General features: G+C 45.0%; 1 protein-coding gene across 1 annotated transcript in view; it reads left to right on the forward strand.

Moving 5' to 3' along the window:
- The first annotated feature begins 1,001 nt into the window (after positions 1 to 1,001).
- Positions 1,002 to 16,874, forward strand: part of CLINT1 (clathrin interactor 1) — a 656,796-nt gene continuing 640,923 nt past the window's right edge. Inside the window, exon 1 of the mRNA XM_086931221.1 lies at positions 1,002 to 1,161. Coding sequence (XP_086787347.1) covers positions 1,121 to 1,161 — 41 coding nt within the window. The 5' untranslated portion in view covers positions 1,002 to 1,120. The remainder of the gene's footprint in view (positions 1,162 to 16,874) is intronic.

Below are 16,874 nucleotides of genomic sequence, written 5' to 3' on the forward strand. Positions count from 1 at the left end.
TCAGACTACACAAAATGCAGCCGCCCGCCTCCTTCTAAGCTTGAGCCGGCGAGACTCTGGCACAGCAGCGCTGAAGAAATTGCACTGGCTGCCCATCAAGGCCAGAGTTGTGTTCAAATCCATGTGCATTATGCACAAAGCCATGTGGAAAGCCGCTCCATCCATGATCTGTTCCCTGGCAAACCCTTATCTCCCTAATAGAACCCTGAGATCCAGCTCAGCTTTCTTGGCCAATGTTAACAGAATCAAACGGGCAAGATGGGGCGGATGATCCTTCTCCTGGAATGCCGCCAGAGCTTGGAACTCCCTGCCTGATACCCTTCGCGGCGAGTCTAACCTGCTGAAGTTTCGGAAGGAACTGAAAACACTCCTCTTTATCTAACTTGGCTCTCTGGCCTCTCCTGACTCAAACAATATAGCGCTACGAGGCCTCCGGGTAGTCTGCGCTTAACAAAACACTATTAATAATAATAATTCCTAGAAGCTCAGCCTTGAGTGTTTGCAAGCAGCAACCTCCATTCTCTAACTTTAGGCTTCGCCTGCTAGGGCCTGCAGTACCCTTAACTTTAACCTTTTGTTACCAAAAAACATCAGCATTTTCTGTTGACAAACTATCCTCCACTGAGAGTTTAACATGGAGCAGTACGACCCCTTTGAGGCTGATATGGAGTACGATCAGGATGATCCACAACCTTTCATGGAAGTAGACCTGGAAAACACTTTGGACAATAGCGTTAAACAGTGCTAAAATCCGTGGCTAATGCTTTGGGTCCCCTCGCCCACCAACTTCCTAGTTGGCCACTCTGCATCGTTACTTTAAAAGGCTGCACCAACGCCTTATAAAGTACCACTAAAAAGCAGGCGTATTCATTTCCATCGTACCACAACTCCCAGCACTACACTCGCAATACAGGTACGTCGTCATCGTCATCTCCTTTTGCCCCTCCCAAGACTTCGCACGCACGCCGCGTGGCGCAATTGACGCACGTACGGGGAACGTCACACGTTCCGCCCCGTAGCCCGGCACTGAGAGGTGCGCGCGCAGGTCAGGAGGCCGATCGTAGTCAGGAGTTGGGACGCAGCCCCACCGAGGAGCCCCCCTGAGATCGCCTCAGCCGCTATGCTCAACATGTGGAAAGTGAGGGAGCTGGTGGACAAAGCGTGAGTACCGACAGTGACGTCAGCGCCAAGGGGCGGAGTCCCATGAGGCACAGTTGAGGTTGTACAGATGGGCAAGAGACCCCAAGGGAGGCAGAGTGCCAATATTGAACTGCATGGGGGTCGTACAATTGGCACTTGGTGGGGAGAATGAATTCTCTTCCCAAGGCAGGTCGCTTTTCCACAAGCTGAAGGATTGGTTGCCGCTGTATTGTCGTTATACACCTAGTATCAGGAAAGTGGAGTGTCAAGGGCTGGGTGACAGAGGAGAGAAGCACGGGTATTAGCTAGAATTAGCCTCAAACTATGACGAAAGCTCTAACTGTACTTTGTATGCCGTTTAAATATATGGTTTAGCCTCAAACTTTTACAGCACACGTCAACGGGTGTTGCTATCGCCCAACGCTCGGGCGCTGATTTTGTCAACCTCAAATTGATCGGAACCGCTCCGATTCGTATCTAGGTACTCTTGTTACACACGGTGGTGCAGTCGGTTAATACAACCACTTAGTTATCTTACCGGCTGGGTAGAGTATCCCAGACATTGTCTTTATCAGAGAAAAATTGAAGACTACTGTGAAGGCTATCCCTTTATAACGCCCAGAGGGATGGACCGGGTCATGTCCTACCTATTTTCTGTTTTTACACCTGTCGTGAGGTGGGATCTGCTTGAAAAGTAATAACTCTGATATGGTGATCCTCCCTTAAATCTGGGGTGATGCATAGTTTAAGGTCCCAGTTGTTGTAGATCTTGTTCGTGCAGGCAGATGTCAGTCTACAGTCTAGTTGTGCTTGAAGTGAACCTTAAGGATTTTCAATGGTTTGTGTCCTATGATTAGACAAGGACAGTTTTCCGATTTGTGAGACTGATTTTTTAAAAACTTAACCTAGAGATGGGTGAATCAAAAAAATAATACTAACTCTTAGTCTGTGCATCGTTCATTTTTACACGTCATATTTGTTTGCTCTGTGTAATAAATTCGTTGTGGGTGAAGATAAAATACATAATGAAGGAGCAACCAGTGACCTGCCTTCAAGGCCAGGCAACTCTGTTCAGTTCACATAATAACAAGTACAGATCTTAATTACACATCACTTTGGAACTACGTGACGTAGCTGCATTCTTATGAGTTAGTCATAGCACTCACTCTTCGTTTCCATAAAGAGAAAAAGACCATCTATATATGTAAAAAAAAAAAAAATCATCAGGTACAGGATCGGAAAAAAAAGAAACACTCGTACTTCACAAAACACAACGCTGAGCTACTATACCCTTCACACAATATATAATGTGTCAACCAGCTTATCCGCATACAAAGTCTTCGAACTATCCTGGCAGCCTTCATGACCTCTCATTACTGACTCTTCAGTAGGGAATGCCACAATATTACGCACACTGCCAACACCTGAGACCTCTGCACCTACTCTCATCTTGGAGACGTTATCACCGCCCTCCACTCCTGGCACTCTGATCACTGTTCGAACGATCACTTGTTCGCCTCTCCAGCCTTGCTTTCGAATGACAATCTGTGTCTGCCATAAATGAGACATCTCAAATTCCATTTCTGTCCATTTTCAAGCTTCATCAAGTTGCCACCAACTATACGTATTCTAAAATGCCCTTGAAATTTTGACCGACCTGATGCAATCTGACTTGGTTTGACCGTAACCCGAAATCATCTGTTCTGTCTGCTCCTTTCTCACCTTTTTCCATTTTCTACAGATTCGTCCTTCCATAACCACACTGGAAGCAGCTGAATTCTATGAGACCGTCCCCAGTCATCTCAAAGAGAGCCTTATCTGTCACAGAATTGATAATGGTGCGATGCACCTGTAACATCTCCTTCAATGCGTTTTGAAGATTTTGACCTGACCTCAGTGCCATTTACGGGCCACTATAACTACTCAATTGACTTGTTCTACAATATTATTCCCCTTTGTATTGTACAACAAGATGCATGTGTGATTGATGCCACAGCTTTCTTGTCAGGCTTTAATTTCAGTGGAAGTCAACTGCGTACTGTTGTCAGTGATTAAATAGGAGAGAATGCCCTCCCTATGGAATATTTCCCTCAAAATGTTTGGTGGTGAAGTGAGTAGTAACACTTCTCATAACAACCCATCTCAATAAACTTTGAGTCCCCGCCCGCAACCACTGTTGCATACCTTTTTCGTTATGGCAAATATATGACCGGACAAATGAAATCTAGATAAATCTTATCTCAATAGCTCCTCAGCAAGCACATGTTGCTCTTGATCAATCATTCCCAGCTCTGCCTTGAGTCTGATGTCAGTGTCTCTGCACACAGTACAATTTAACATCCTTTTCTTTCTGTGGTATCCAGTCCTGGCCACCCAAACCTCTCTTCCAGCAGTCTTTGCCAGAACCCAAGGCACCACTAATAGTGTTTGCCCAGTCCATTGCTGATTGCACATAAACCATTATGGGCACCTTAGATCCCAGTAACTTGTGCCATTGACTGCTGATTTTAGAGCACCACCCGGTTTTATATTGGGATCTTCAAAGCCTCCCTGTTATTTCTCTCACTCTTCCATTAAGTGCACCTTATGTACATTTCCTCCTGTGCTGTTTTTCATGTAGTGCATCACATTGTTTGGTATTTTTTTTCTCTACATCGTATTCTGTTTGTCATTCAAGGTTTTCAAAATGAACCATATTATGTGAAACCCCTTCAGCAGGGGCTTATCCACATGCATTGGGACCTTCAAAAATGTTTCTAAAGCATACAAAAAGTAATGGATGTGACCCTTGAATTAATGTCAGCCACTGGTAATTACTTGGGCCGCATCCGCTTTTTAGGTCTTGTGGCGATTACAGCGAGAAGCGCTGTCTCGCCAGAGACCTATAGTCACCGGCTCAGCTTCCCAGGAGACAACAGATGGCCACGCGCATCTTCAAGGATCGGATCGGAGCGGGCTGCGCGCGTGTGCACATCTCCTGTCTTCCAACACACACAGCCACACCTCCCACTGCTTTCGCTTCTCACATGCACGCACACACACATAGAGAGACACACGCACACACACACAAGCGCACACACAGAGAGGCACACACACAGAGACTGTTTGATCAGTTCTGATCCACAGCAGGTTAATGTTAGCTATGCATCCCAAGGTAGTCAGCTGATTACGTTTTATGCCTGCCCTATTTCCCAAGCCATTACACGGTGCTGTTCGAGGTTACAAAACTAATATTCCTTGTATGGCTTTTAAATCGGTAAAGTGCTCCACTATGGCTAGGTGCACCTGTTCAATATAAAAATGACAAATGCTTGGCTTCTTCTGTCTGTGTATTTTCTCTGAATTTCAGAATGTTGATAGTTTTTTTTTTTTTTTTTTTTGGTTGTTACTTCGTTATGGCTGAGGGCTTAGCTGGTCGTGTGCTAAGGACTCGTGTTTTCTACTTCAGCTGCTTTTTCATTGAGATCGTTTTGGGTTGATTATGGCTTAAATCACAGTTGTGTCACTAGTGATAGCCGAGTATCTGTTGGATAACGTTTATCATAAATATACGGAGGGCTTCTTGCCTTACATGTATCCAGGTATTCCAGTTTATGCTTGCATATATTTATTTTTTGTGTTTTAAGGACTGTGAATTGTTAGATCTGTTTCTTCTCGGTGCATGTATGACGACTACAGTGCTAGTAAAATGTTTGCATTGAACACGATCTGAAGTGCGATTTGCTTTACATTACATTGAAACTGACAATTCCGTGAAAGGTGGGGTAGAAACATTTCTTTGAAAGCTGGTATTAGGTCATACCCACGAAAATACTTCAGTTTTATCAATCAACATTGTTTCTTAGAAATAGCGTGAAAAACCTAACCCTCCTCTTAACCCCACGCTTTGAGCATTTGCCCTAATATTTAATCTTGCATTATTGCAAATAAAAAAATAAATAATGCAAAGCATTGTCATTTACAATGCAAGTAACTCAAACTTTAATGCTGCGAGACCTATTGCATTGTAAATGCTTGTTGTTTTTGGTCACAATGCCATCTCAGTTTGGACCCAGCCATGCAAAGTGGTCTTGACCCTGCTCCGTTATTGACAGTCAAGACTAAACCAGAAAATGTTAGGCATTTAACCCAATAAGTTTGTGATTCATTGCCTCACAATACACAGATACATGGTTTATAAACGGCGTGTGACTCCCAGTTTGATTAATAATGAGCCTACAAATTGTTTGACAAACTTTCACACTGTTTGATGCGTTGAGATTGTGCAGCAAGAGATGTAAAATTAGGCTATTTCATATCTCCCAAAGTCACTAGACAGGGCTTGCCTCTGTCCTGCCTCATAGTCAACATTTATGCAGTTCTCTCCATCATTCTAGTAAAATCAGGAGGTATTCAGGGCTTTGATGTGTGTTGACCAGCGGTCTCCCATATCAGCACAACAAATTGCTGGGTATGCACCTCCTACTCCTTGGTCCAGATGCAAAGTCCTGCACTGTTCTGATTGAAGACATCCAAAACATTTTCTTTGTACCACCACAGCAGCATCAAGCAGATATTTCCAGAAAGGTTTTGTACTGGCCACCCGCCTATCTGAATGAAGTGGTATTTAGGAGATCATTTTGTGTTGTTTTTCCAGGCAGCTTTGGCTGCAGTGTCTACCCTGGCCATTCTTGACTGTTTATATCTTTGTCATTGATACTTTGTGCATTCTTGTTGGGCCCATTTTTAGATTATACCACTGGACTCTATATGTTTTATAGTGCAACCAGAGGAAATGTTTCACTACTTGATGCTTAAAACAGTGTGTGTCTCAAAATTAACTTCTATGTTCTGGCTGGTTTGTCAGCAACACACAGAGCTGTCTCCAATATCTTTAACTACTGATTCTGTAACCTTTCAAGGCCGTAAGAGTAATTACCTTAATGTATTGACTTATTTATTTCTTATTTTCTAAAGCCAGAGACTTCACACAACTGTGTTCCAGAGCTCTGTATATAAAAGAGGGTCCAAACACTCTAGGCAAGAGTTAATTATGTGTTGACTAGAGACATAGCAAAGCAAATATTGTTTACAATTCAGTATCTGTTTAGAATTTAAGGAAGATTTCTATACAAAGGTATATTGGGTAGGTAATAGTGCTTTAAAATTTATTAATTCTATTGAAGGGTTACTTGTTTACAGTACAAAGTAAATAAGCGAAGTAATGTTAGCAGTTTCTGGTGTGTCGAAATTAGTAGGAGATCAGAATATAAGAGGATCACACAATATATGGGGTGTAGAACCGAAGTGAAGCTGGATATATAAATGTGGAGAGGGCTATAACCTAGGTTGTCAGAATCGAAACATAGGTGCAGGTTTACAAGAATAAATATGTATAATAAGGCAGTATTTTGCATGAGGTACCATTGGTCGTACAAGTAGGAGCTTGTGAGCAAAAAGGGCAAGATTAAGTGCCCAAGTATGAAATTTGCAGGAGCAGTTTTCGAAAGGAACCACTTATTAATTATAGGAGACCTACAATTAAATCATACATATTTCGGTGTACATTTACATCCACAATCCCAACGGCGGACTCCTAGGTCTGCACCTCACGCTAGTTCCAATAAATCTTGGTCCTGCGCAATACTCCCCAGACGTTGCATGACGCCTCTGTTTTCCAGATCTAGATAGATAAATGCAAATGAGGGTGCGTCAGGCAATGAAGTCCAGTAGACTGTGGAGTATATAAAAAAAAACGTTATTTCCGATGTTTTTTTCCCAAGATCATATAGCAAACAACGCTCATCCAACGCATTTCATTCCCTATGGGGAAAACAATACACAAACAGACAGATCAAAACAATGGAACATAAAAGAATAAAAAAAAAATATGTTACAGAAATGGCACATGACTCAAACGTAACAAAACACATAAACCAAAACCACATGTATGTCATAGGAGAGGTTGCGTACTAGACATGCACATATCTGTGTGTTGGCATAATTATCAATATGACATTATGGGCTTAAGGACACCTTCATATATACATGTTAAAAACAAACTAGCACTTTAACACATTAATACGTACATGTTAAAAACAACCAAACATTTATATTAATCCTAGTTAGCACAGCATCCATGATCCATTAAGTGATCAAAAGTGGTTAGACAGGTTGGCAGCCCTAACCAGACACAAACTCCAGTGTAATAATCCTAGACCAACATGTATTATGAAATATTTATATACATATAGCAGCCAAGGCAGTTTAGAGAGAATACCAATCCCAGCCCGACATCGACTCTTGAAAATATCCACTAGACCAAGTATACGTATAGAAGTAAGAATAAGAGGGCGCATAATGCCAGACAAAACGAAAAGTTAGGGTAAGCCTCAGTCGATATAGCGGAGGGGTATGTTAAGGGGTTAAATTAGACCATTTGGATGAAAAACCTCAACATGTATGTACCTTATAATTTCATCTGAGTACGTCATAAAGTATAATTGCTCATAGGTAATGTATTCCAGTATTTTACGCTGGAGACAGTGGAAGTTTTCACAGGTATAACACCTGCATGCATGAAACCTATTACATATAAAGAGGTAAAGTCATGGTAAAGAAATCAAACATTAAATCAAGTTCTATGGTCTTGAATAAATAGAAAAGCATGACAAAGTATGGGCAAAAATGCTGGGAAGCCAGACAAAAGCTTACATCATACGCATAACCAACTCTGTGACTTTGAAAACAGAGCGTGACCCTTCTGTGTCGATATTTGCCTTCCCATGGGTGGCATACTGTAACAATGCACCCAGGTTAGAAGTAAGCACCTGTCTTAAATTACGCCCATGCACTCCCCAAACTAACTCTGTCTATGCCACTCCGGGCCAGATCGAGCAGTAGCAGGTGTAAAACCACACAAATGCTTGAGTAAGCGCCTCCAATATAAGGATAAAAAGGCAAAGCAAATCCCGATATTTACAAGCCTTGCGGCCTCAACAATCCATAACCAGTAATCCACGCTGTTGCCCTAAAAAAGAATGAGTAGCCCACTTCTATTCGTGAATAGCCATCAAGACCAGAGCACTATCTGTCATTGATTATAGCGGCCAACACACATTTGTCGATATAAATGCTACTATACACGTATATCGTTCCACCGCATTCAGATTAGAAGCGAGCATCCAGCCTAAAATGCGACCGTGCCTTCACCACATCCACTCTTCTAGATATGCCACAACGGGCCATTTTAACGCGTTGCATGCTTGTGACGGAACCGCTCCGTCACAAGCCACGGGTGAGCTGTGCTTGTGACGGAACGGTTCCGTCACGGCCCGCTCGCCGCGCCTGCGCTGACTAATTAATGGGCGGGCGTGTCCGTGACGGAACCGTTCCGTCACAAGCACAGCTCACCCGCGAGCCGTGACGGAGCGGTTCCGTCACAAGCACGGGACTGCCGCGCGAGTCCCCCCCCACTTCCCCCCTAGCGCTGCGGCGGAATAGCCGCCGCAGCAAAGGGGTTAAGTAACCGCCACAGTGAAGCATCAAGGTCGATGAGGAAAATAACTCCAACAAAAAGCAAAATACACGCGCACAAACAAATCCCAGTATTTAGCAGCCTACGCCCCTAACAATCTGTAGCCAGCCGCCCACGCTTTCAATAATCTTAAAACAAATGCAAGCAGCCCCCCTCTTACCGTTAGTCACAAATGCAAGCAGCCCCCCTCTTACCGTTAGTCCATATGTGCGGCAAACACTTCAGTAACGCGGTACGTGCCATATCCTCGATTTTAAAAAGCCTCAAGCTACCTCCCTCATGACCATACAATCCTGTTGGGTAGAGCCCACGTGACGCGGGATTCAAGTCAGAATCCCCGCCCATCATGGCACAGGCAGTCCTCCCCACAATGCTACTGGAACCACCATTTTTGAGTGATAAAAACTGCACCTGTAAAGTAAGCTAATTTAACCCCTTAACATACCCTCAGCCATATTGACTGAAGCTTACCCTATCCTTTCGTTTTGTGTGGCATTATGCGCCCTCTTATTCTTACTAGAAATACATAAGTGTCCCTGGGTACTTAAATCAAGGGGGAGGAGGCAGGGAAGGAAATAATGATTAAAGCTTCAAAGTTCTTAACGGCAACATGATCGAATGGAGTCACAACTTCTGAAGAACATTCTTCAGAAGTTGACTCCATTTGATCATGCTGCCATGTTTCAACTGGGACGCCTGTAAACCTTTAGCATCATTTTCTGCGCCTCATTCGACCTTTAAAACCTTCAGAGTTGTGGCCACGACTCACTCGGGACGCCTGTAAACGTTCATCCACATTTATTCCTTTCTATTTGACTCAACACTGATAACTAACAGTTTCCAGCCTACGTGTGAGCCATAATAATACAGGGAGTCTGGAGTCAGTAACCCCTTGCCTATTCCTAGTCCTGCTTCTCATTATTAGTATATCGGACAGTATTTTGCTTCTATGATAATCCTGTTCAAGGTCTCGCATCTATGAGTCCTCAGCTACCGAGTAAAATTATGTGTTAAAAACGGAATAAACTGTGACGAGAAGCCCCCCAGACCACATTTCAATTTGTGGCTATTTATCTGGCCACCGTATGTATTGTACCTACTGCGCCCCTGACGAAGGAACTGTTGGGATAAAGTTCCACTCCGAAACGCTCGTCGGCGCTTGTTCTTTTGATATGATTTATGAATTGTATATTTTGGCATTTGTTTGTATATAATCTGTTGTGTTGGTTGTGTTTTTGTCTACAATTTTAGGTATGTTGTCGTTGGTATGTATGTGTTGTGTGGAGTCTCATTGTCATTTTACCATGTGTGTTAGGTATTAGTGGGGCTGGTTTATCTGATGGATGTTTTGTAAAGAAGTTTTCATATAATGGATTTATGAAATTATTTATACGTACAAAAAATATAGAAACATAACTTTTTGATAAATAAAACTTGAAAAGAATTTCTATGTGTGGGACTATGATGTTAGGTCTTATTTTGGATGGATCACCATTAGCTAATTAACCTATAGGGAGAGGTTTTATGTTATTGTTCCCTCTTATTCTTACTTCTATATGTATACTTGTCTAGTGGAAATTTTCAAGAATCAATGTCTGGCTGTGATTGGTATTCTCGCTAAACTGCCTTGGTTGCTATATGTATATAAATATTTCATAATACATGTGGGTGTCGGATTATTGCACACTAGTTTGTGTCTGGTTAGGGCTGCCAGCATGTCTAACCACTTTTGATTACTTAATGGATCATGGGTGCAGTGCTAACAAGGATTAATATAATTGTTTGGTTGTTTTTAACATGTACGTATTAATGTGTTAAAAATGCTAGTTTGTTTTTAATGTTTATATATGAAGGTGTCTTTAAGCCCATAATATCATATTGATCATAATTACATGTACATTGGTTGTATTAAGACCCTCTGAAAGCACAGTAGTGGGTGTGACCTATTTGGGCAAAGCAGAAGGCAGAGAAAGCTTTAGTGGAAGGGACAACCAATACAGAAACTGCTGGTGATATAGATATAAATGTAAGTTTAGCTGTAAAGATAAACCTTGATGCTCTGACTACATTGCTATGTTAGTAAAACCAGCAGCCTCAACATGTGATGAAAATCTCAGAAATGTAGTTGCTCACATAGATCATTTTTTAAAAATCGATAAGCTGTGATAGAATACTTTTTTAAAAATCCAGAATTCTTTTGTGTGCGTGCAGTCACCTGTTTGGATGGTAGCTTCTAATTGGGTAATATTATTACTTAGTACATTTACTAGGCTGCACAGAGCACGTGTTCTTAGCTTCTGGATTTTGATGCTAATGGTGTAGAGCTGCTGCTCTCGGGTTGAGCACTGGGTTGCTGCTGCTCAAGAGGCTTCTGGGATGTACTCGCATTCACATTTAGAAATAAACCTGTTCTAGCCTCTATCTCAGGCCCGTGATTAAACAAAGAAGGGGTTAAGAGTTGACTAAATAAAATTAAGCTCCATTTGACAGAGAACAAGGTTGGCACAGATTTGTGCTACAGGAAGAATTAGTAAAGTATTGTGTTACACTGTGCAAGCTTTACATACCAAAACAACCACGGTACACTGCCACCTTCATAGTCCATTGACCCCTCTTTATTGTATAGTACAATAATTAGAAATTATGTTCGTTACTTGTAAAATGCTTAATGCTGTTGTGAGGCCGCCACAAAGCATGTATGGGTTGCTCTTTCAAAGCATGAGAGGAAGAATAGCTCCTGAATTCTGCAGAGGAATTTTGCAAACAGGTCAGGAAGGGACCAATTGTCTTTTGTTTGTATTCCTGCACCTACATAAGTCTGGGAGCGTCCTTCCCTGATTTCCCCTTGTCTAATTTTTGTCTGATTTACAACAGTCTATCAAGATTTCTTTGATCCATTGGATCTTTGTGAAGTTGGGTCATTTATTTGCCAGCTAAGTTTAAAATGACCTGGCACGTCACATAACACACTGTCAGTCAGTGGAAACATTTCTGTGCTGTCAGATATTGAAATCTGTATATTTTCAGTTTTCTGCATGTAGTCGCTAGGTACTAAATGTTGCTCTATCCTCACTATATTGTATAATGTTGGAAAACATCTTTTTTTATAACTTTTAAGTGTGCCTGTCTGCCATCGGCCAACAATGGGGAGGTGTATAAAGGCCCCTCAGGTGGTCTTTATTCACCTCCCCGGGGTTGGGGGGGGGAAGAGAGAGGGGGGTGGTGGATAGAGGTATTAACTCCCAATCTGCCCTCCCAGGGGATGTGACAAAAACCCCACCTAACACCAGGCATTTAAAAATGGTGGCAAAACAAACCAGGAGAGGGGACAGCCAGCCCACCCTGACATCAAGCCATACCACCACCGCAAAAGGGGAAATAGGGCATTCGTGAACACCAGGGGCAGATAGACAGTTTGTCCTAATTGGCGAGGTTGTCCCAAATTGGGGGGGAATTGGAGCCAACTTAACACCGGCATTTTACATTTGTGATAAAAAAAAGGTGCAAGTGTTGCCCTTTGGCATTGCCCAACCCCCAAAAGGGACAAACCAGTCCCCTTACCCCCTCGACGGGGTTTGCCCCTGGTGGAGGCACAAAGTCCACTAGATACCAGGGACTCTAAATGGAGCCAAAACAAATAAAAGAAGGGGGCAGCCTACGCTGGCATTGAACTATACCCCTGCTGCATAAGGTACAATAGTGTCTCTCTGCAGCTCAAGCGGTACAGATAGGCGTTTGTCCTGATCATCAGTGATTTTGCATTTGAGACAAAACTAAAAGGGGCAGGCGTTGCAGTCTGACTGACATTAGGCCATACTCTCCCTCCAAAGGGTAAAAAAGACAGCATTTTGGCAGCCCTGGAGCGTAGAGAGGGAGTTTGTCCCCACCCCATCCCTATTTAACTGGGGGGGGAGGGGGTCATAAAGTTCATTGGATGACTGCACCTTTTTTAATTATATTTTTTCTCCTTCAAAATAATAGGGTGGGTCTGGCCCATCTTGACATCAGTGGAGTTCTCGCAGGTGAGGGGTCATGTGATCATGGTGAGGAGTCCCTAAGATTAGCCTGGTGGCTGTGTTCTGGATCTTTTGGAGTTTGCTTAGAGGGCGTTCCCGTGGGTGCCAAGCCTGGATGAGAACCACTGTCTTCTCTGGGGATGTCCAAGTTTCGCTCATGGACTTGCCCTTTGATGTCTCTCAGTTTGGAGAGAGGGCCGACTCTGCAATCAAGCGCTTTAAGGACAGCAGGGCTACAGCCTTGTCCATGGGCCTTTCCGTGGTCCCTCGCCAATCCTAGTCCTCTTTTCTTTCTGACCATGGAAAGGGCTTCCAACCACGCCTTTACTTGCCTAGCCACCCTGCCCATCTACCCACACCATCTTTTCAGGGTCGAGGACACCGTTCCGACAGTCCACCACCAACATTGCTTCGCACACCCCTCATCCCCTCCCCCCACCAGCAGCCGAAGCCTCCAAACCCGTTTAGTATGACCTCTGATCATCATGGGGGGCAGGATAAGCTATCACTTCCACCACTGGAGGTCAATAACGTCAGACCGTTGAGTTTTACAGATCGCCCAAAGGGGCTACTTCCTCCAATTTGTGACCCCCCCCCCCCCCCCCCCCCCCATCCATGCCACCTACGTATGACAAGCTACTGGAGGACCACCTCTGCTTGCTCTATCAGGAGGTGTTTGCTCTGTTGGCTAAGGGAGCTATATAGAAGATGCCGGCATCAGAAGTAGGTTGTGGTTCCTATTCCCGTTACTTTCTGATGCCAAAGAACGACTAAGGCCTTCGTCCTTTTCTAGACTTGCGCCTTCTCAATCTCTTCCTAAACAAGCATTTGCAATGCAATAGGTCTCGCATTAGGAAAGTTTGAGCTGTTGGTATTGTAAATGGCAAATTTTATATTTATCTGTTGGTTTTGAAAATACCAAAATTAATAGCTTTGTCATTTACAATGCCAATAGTTTTAACTTTCGCAAATGTGACACCTATAGCATTTGTAATGCAATATGTGTTGTATTTACGTGACTTAGATGTTGAGTGCAGTGTAATTATGTGGCGTGTAATTATGTGGCACTGAGTGGTATTTGGAGTGCATGTTGCATTGAGTGCAGTGTAATTATGTGGCACTGAGTTGTATTTGGAGTGTATGTTGCATTGAGTGCAGTGTAATTATGTGGTGTGTAATTATGTGGCACTGAGTTGTATTTGGAGTGTATGTTGCATTGAGTGCAGTGTAATTACGTGGTGTGTAATTATGTGGCACTGAGTTGTATTTGGAGTGTATGTTGCATTGAGCGCAGTCTAATCAGTAGAGTGTAATTATGTGGCGTATAATTATGTGGCACTGAGTGGTATTTGGAGTATATTTTGCATTGAGTGCAATGTAACTATGTGGCATGTAATTATGTGGCGCTGAGTGGTATTTGGAGTGTATGTTGCATTGAGTGCAGTGTAATTATGTGGCACTGAGTGGTATTTGGAGTGTATGTTGCGTTGAGTGCAATGTAGTTATAAAGCATAATTATGTGGCACTGAGTGGTATTGTGTGGAGTGTGTTGCATTCAGTAGAGTATAATTATGTGGCGTGTAATTATGTGACAGTGGTATTTGGAGTGTATGTTGCGTTGAGTGCAGTGTAATTATGTGGCGTGTAATTATGTGGAGTGTATGATGTATTCAATAGAGTGTAATTGTGTGGCATGCAATTATGTGGCACTGAGTGGTATTGTTTTGAGTGTATGTTGCATTGAGTGCAGTGTAATTATGTAGCATATAATTGTGGCACTGAGTGGTATTGTGTGGAGTGTGTGTTGCATAGGGTCCAAACCATGAGGCGAGCCCTCACCCCCCCACCCCTAGACACTTGCTTGTTGTTTATCAACTTCATGTTACGCAATCACAATCCGGCCCTTGAGCCCAGGCTCCTTCCTGCCAGTGAGATAGATGGATGATGGAAGGCCTCGGGACGATGCATGTATGGATGAAGGGTCACGCCCCCGCGGCCGGATGTCATGAAGGGAGAGAGGCGGGATCTGTCAGTCAGTCTCGGAAGTTGATAAAAAACAGTCCAGCCCACGTGCCCCCGCCTGTCAGTCCCGGGTGAGGCAGTGCAGCGCCCCCTGCCGCCGGACCCCAGTCACGACCGGCTCTTGATGGCGAAGGGGGCGGGCGGCTGACAACAAAGAGCCGTTGTAGTGGGCTACGTTAGCATGCGATAGCAATGGAATCTTTTCGTGCCTGTCAATCTCCAATACCCCATGATGGGGGTTCCATGTGAATTTTACCAAGCCAGACTTCTGATAACTGAAATAATCATTGTACCCACCTCCCCCCTCTACTAACCACATAAAGGTGGATTATATTTGCAGAATAAACTTCCTTCGCCTTGTTTTTAGGTTTTGCCTCGCCAAAAAGATGCGCTCTGCGCATCTTTTTCGGCGCAGGCGAAAACCTGATGAGAACTGTAGTGTAGCTTGGTTCGGCCCTCGTCATTCATTGTCTGGCTCCGTAAACGGAGCCTTGCCATTGGACGAGGGGCCTGTCCGTCAATGCCGGACCAGACACGGGGGCGTTCCCGACATTCTTTGGCTTTTGCCGACGTCACGCGACGCCGGGAACGCCCCCGAGTCTGGTCCGGCATTGCCGGCACTTCTGCGTCTCTCCTAACCCCGTGACTGGCCGGCCGGCCAATCCTAGCGCGGCCGGCCGGAAGTGCCCGCCCCCGGCAGCCCGGGGGAAGAAGGAGAGGAAGACGGCAAGCACTATGGCGGCGCCCGCGGGGAGACCGGAGAAGTGCCTCTCCAACCTGCCGCTCTGTCTGGGCTGCCCTGCAGGAGTAGAACTAGGAAGCACTGAGTGTGAATGTGATTTAACCAAGCGTCTGCTTCTACTCTCACCTCTGAGGTAATCTTTTTGCCAGTCTTTCTCGTGCAGCTCACAGGGCTCTCGGTACGAGGCCGTGCTGCCCCCCTTGTGCTGGGAGAGAACAGGCGCTCCTTTCTTCCTATCTAAACACGGCCTTGGTGGTTTGCCTTTAATTCCGTACATGGCGCTTGCGTGCGAGCGGGGCTGGGTTTACTGCTATGGGTGTTAGGTTTGCTGTAATTTATCACAAACATTTGCTCCAGTTTTCCGAAAAGAAACCGCAGCCCAGCCTGGCTGCTCCAGTGCCAGAACACGAAACTTCCCGAGCCCCGTTCAGCTGCAGGCCGCATCCGAGTCCCAGCTTTGTAAGCGGCTCTGGCTTCCAGGTCTTTGGACCCGCTCTCCCCGTGATGCTCACTCGCTGTCCCGGACCCGTCCCTTCCTGGATAGCGGTGGCACCCGGTTGGGGGCAGGGGGGGGGCCTGGTCCCTGGCCCCCTCGAGTGACCGTGCACCAAGGGCAGAATCAAGCAGCACCCCCGCTGTCCAGTGGGTGCCTCGACCTGATGGGGGGGGAACCCCCTCAAATTGCGAAGCTGGGATCATCCTTCCTTGTGCGGGGGCAGAGCGGCTCCTCGTAAGCTTTTAATTCTGCCCAAAGCTGCTGCGCCGCTTTGCCCTGAGACATCATCTGCTGGTAAAAGAGCCCTCGGCTGCAAGGAATGCCTCGGCGCATCGCCGGCTCACGGCCTCAAAAAAGGGCCTTTGTGCGCCTGGCTCTGACCTCAGCTCCGAACTATGCCTCTGGTCAAGCTCTGCCCCTCCCTCCGGAGCGCGCAGCCCTCATTTCAACCTTTCTTCCCCAGCCTGTTAACAGAACGCACCTTTTGTGGAGGGGGTGCTGTGCGGGGGCCTTCGGTGCCAGATTGTGCCTGGAAGTCTTTTGGCGCGCCTGGCACAGGCCGCCGACGCTTTTCCACCGCCCCTGCTTTCCCCACGGGCCGCCCGTGTTCACAGGATCGCGTTTCGCCGCCGTGGTGTGTTCTTTTTGAGTTCCTAGTAGTATGTAAAGATGGCGTGTGATGTCTTTCAGTGGTAAAGCTCGCTGGTACTCCGCGGCGTCCTGTCCTGCTGGTGGTGCTTGTTACTTCCGCCTACCACAGCAGTAGTAGAGGGCCATGTGTCAGCCCTCTTGAATCATTGACTCACATCTGTCAGAGACATTACCCTGTAATGTGCGCATCCACTTAAATGCCAGGGCGGTGGGCCGATCTCACTTTTGAATCTTAATTTTGTTTTTCCTTTTTTTAATTTGTAAACGTTTAATTTCTATGGCATATGCTTG

This window comes from Lissotriton vulgaris, chromosome 7, assembly GCF_964263255.1.
Source record: "Lissotriton vulgaris chromosome 7, aLisVul1.2, whole genome shotgun sequence".
Classification (NCBI taxonomy): Eukaryota; Metazoa; Chordata; class Amphibia; order Caudata; family Salamandridae; genus Lissotriton; species Lissotriton vulgaris.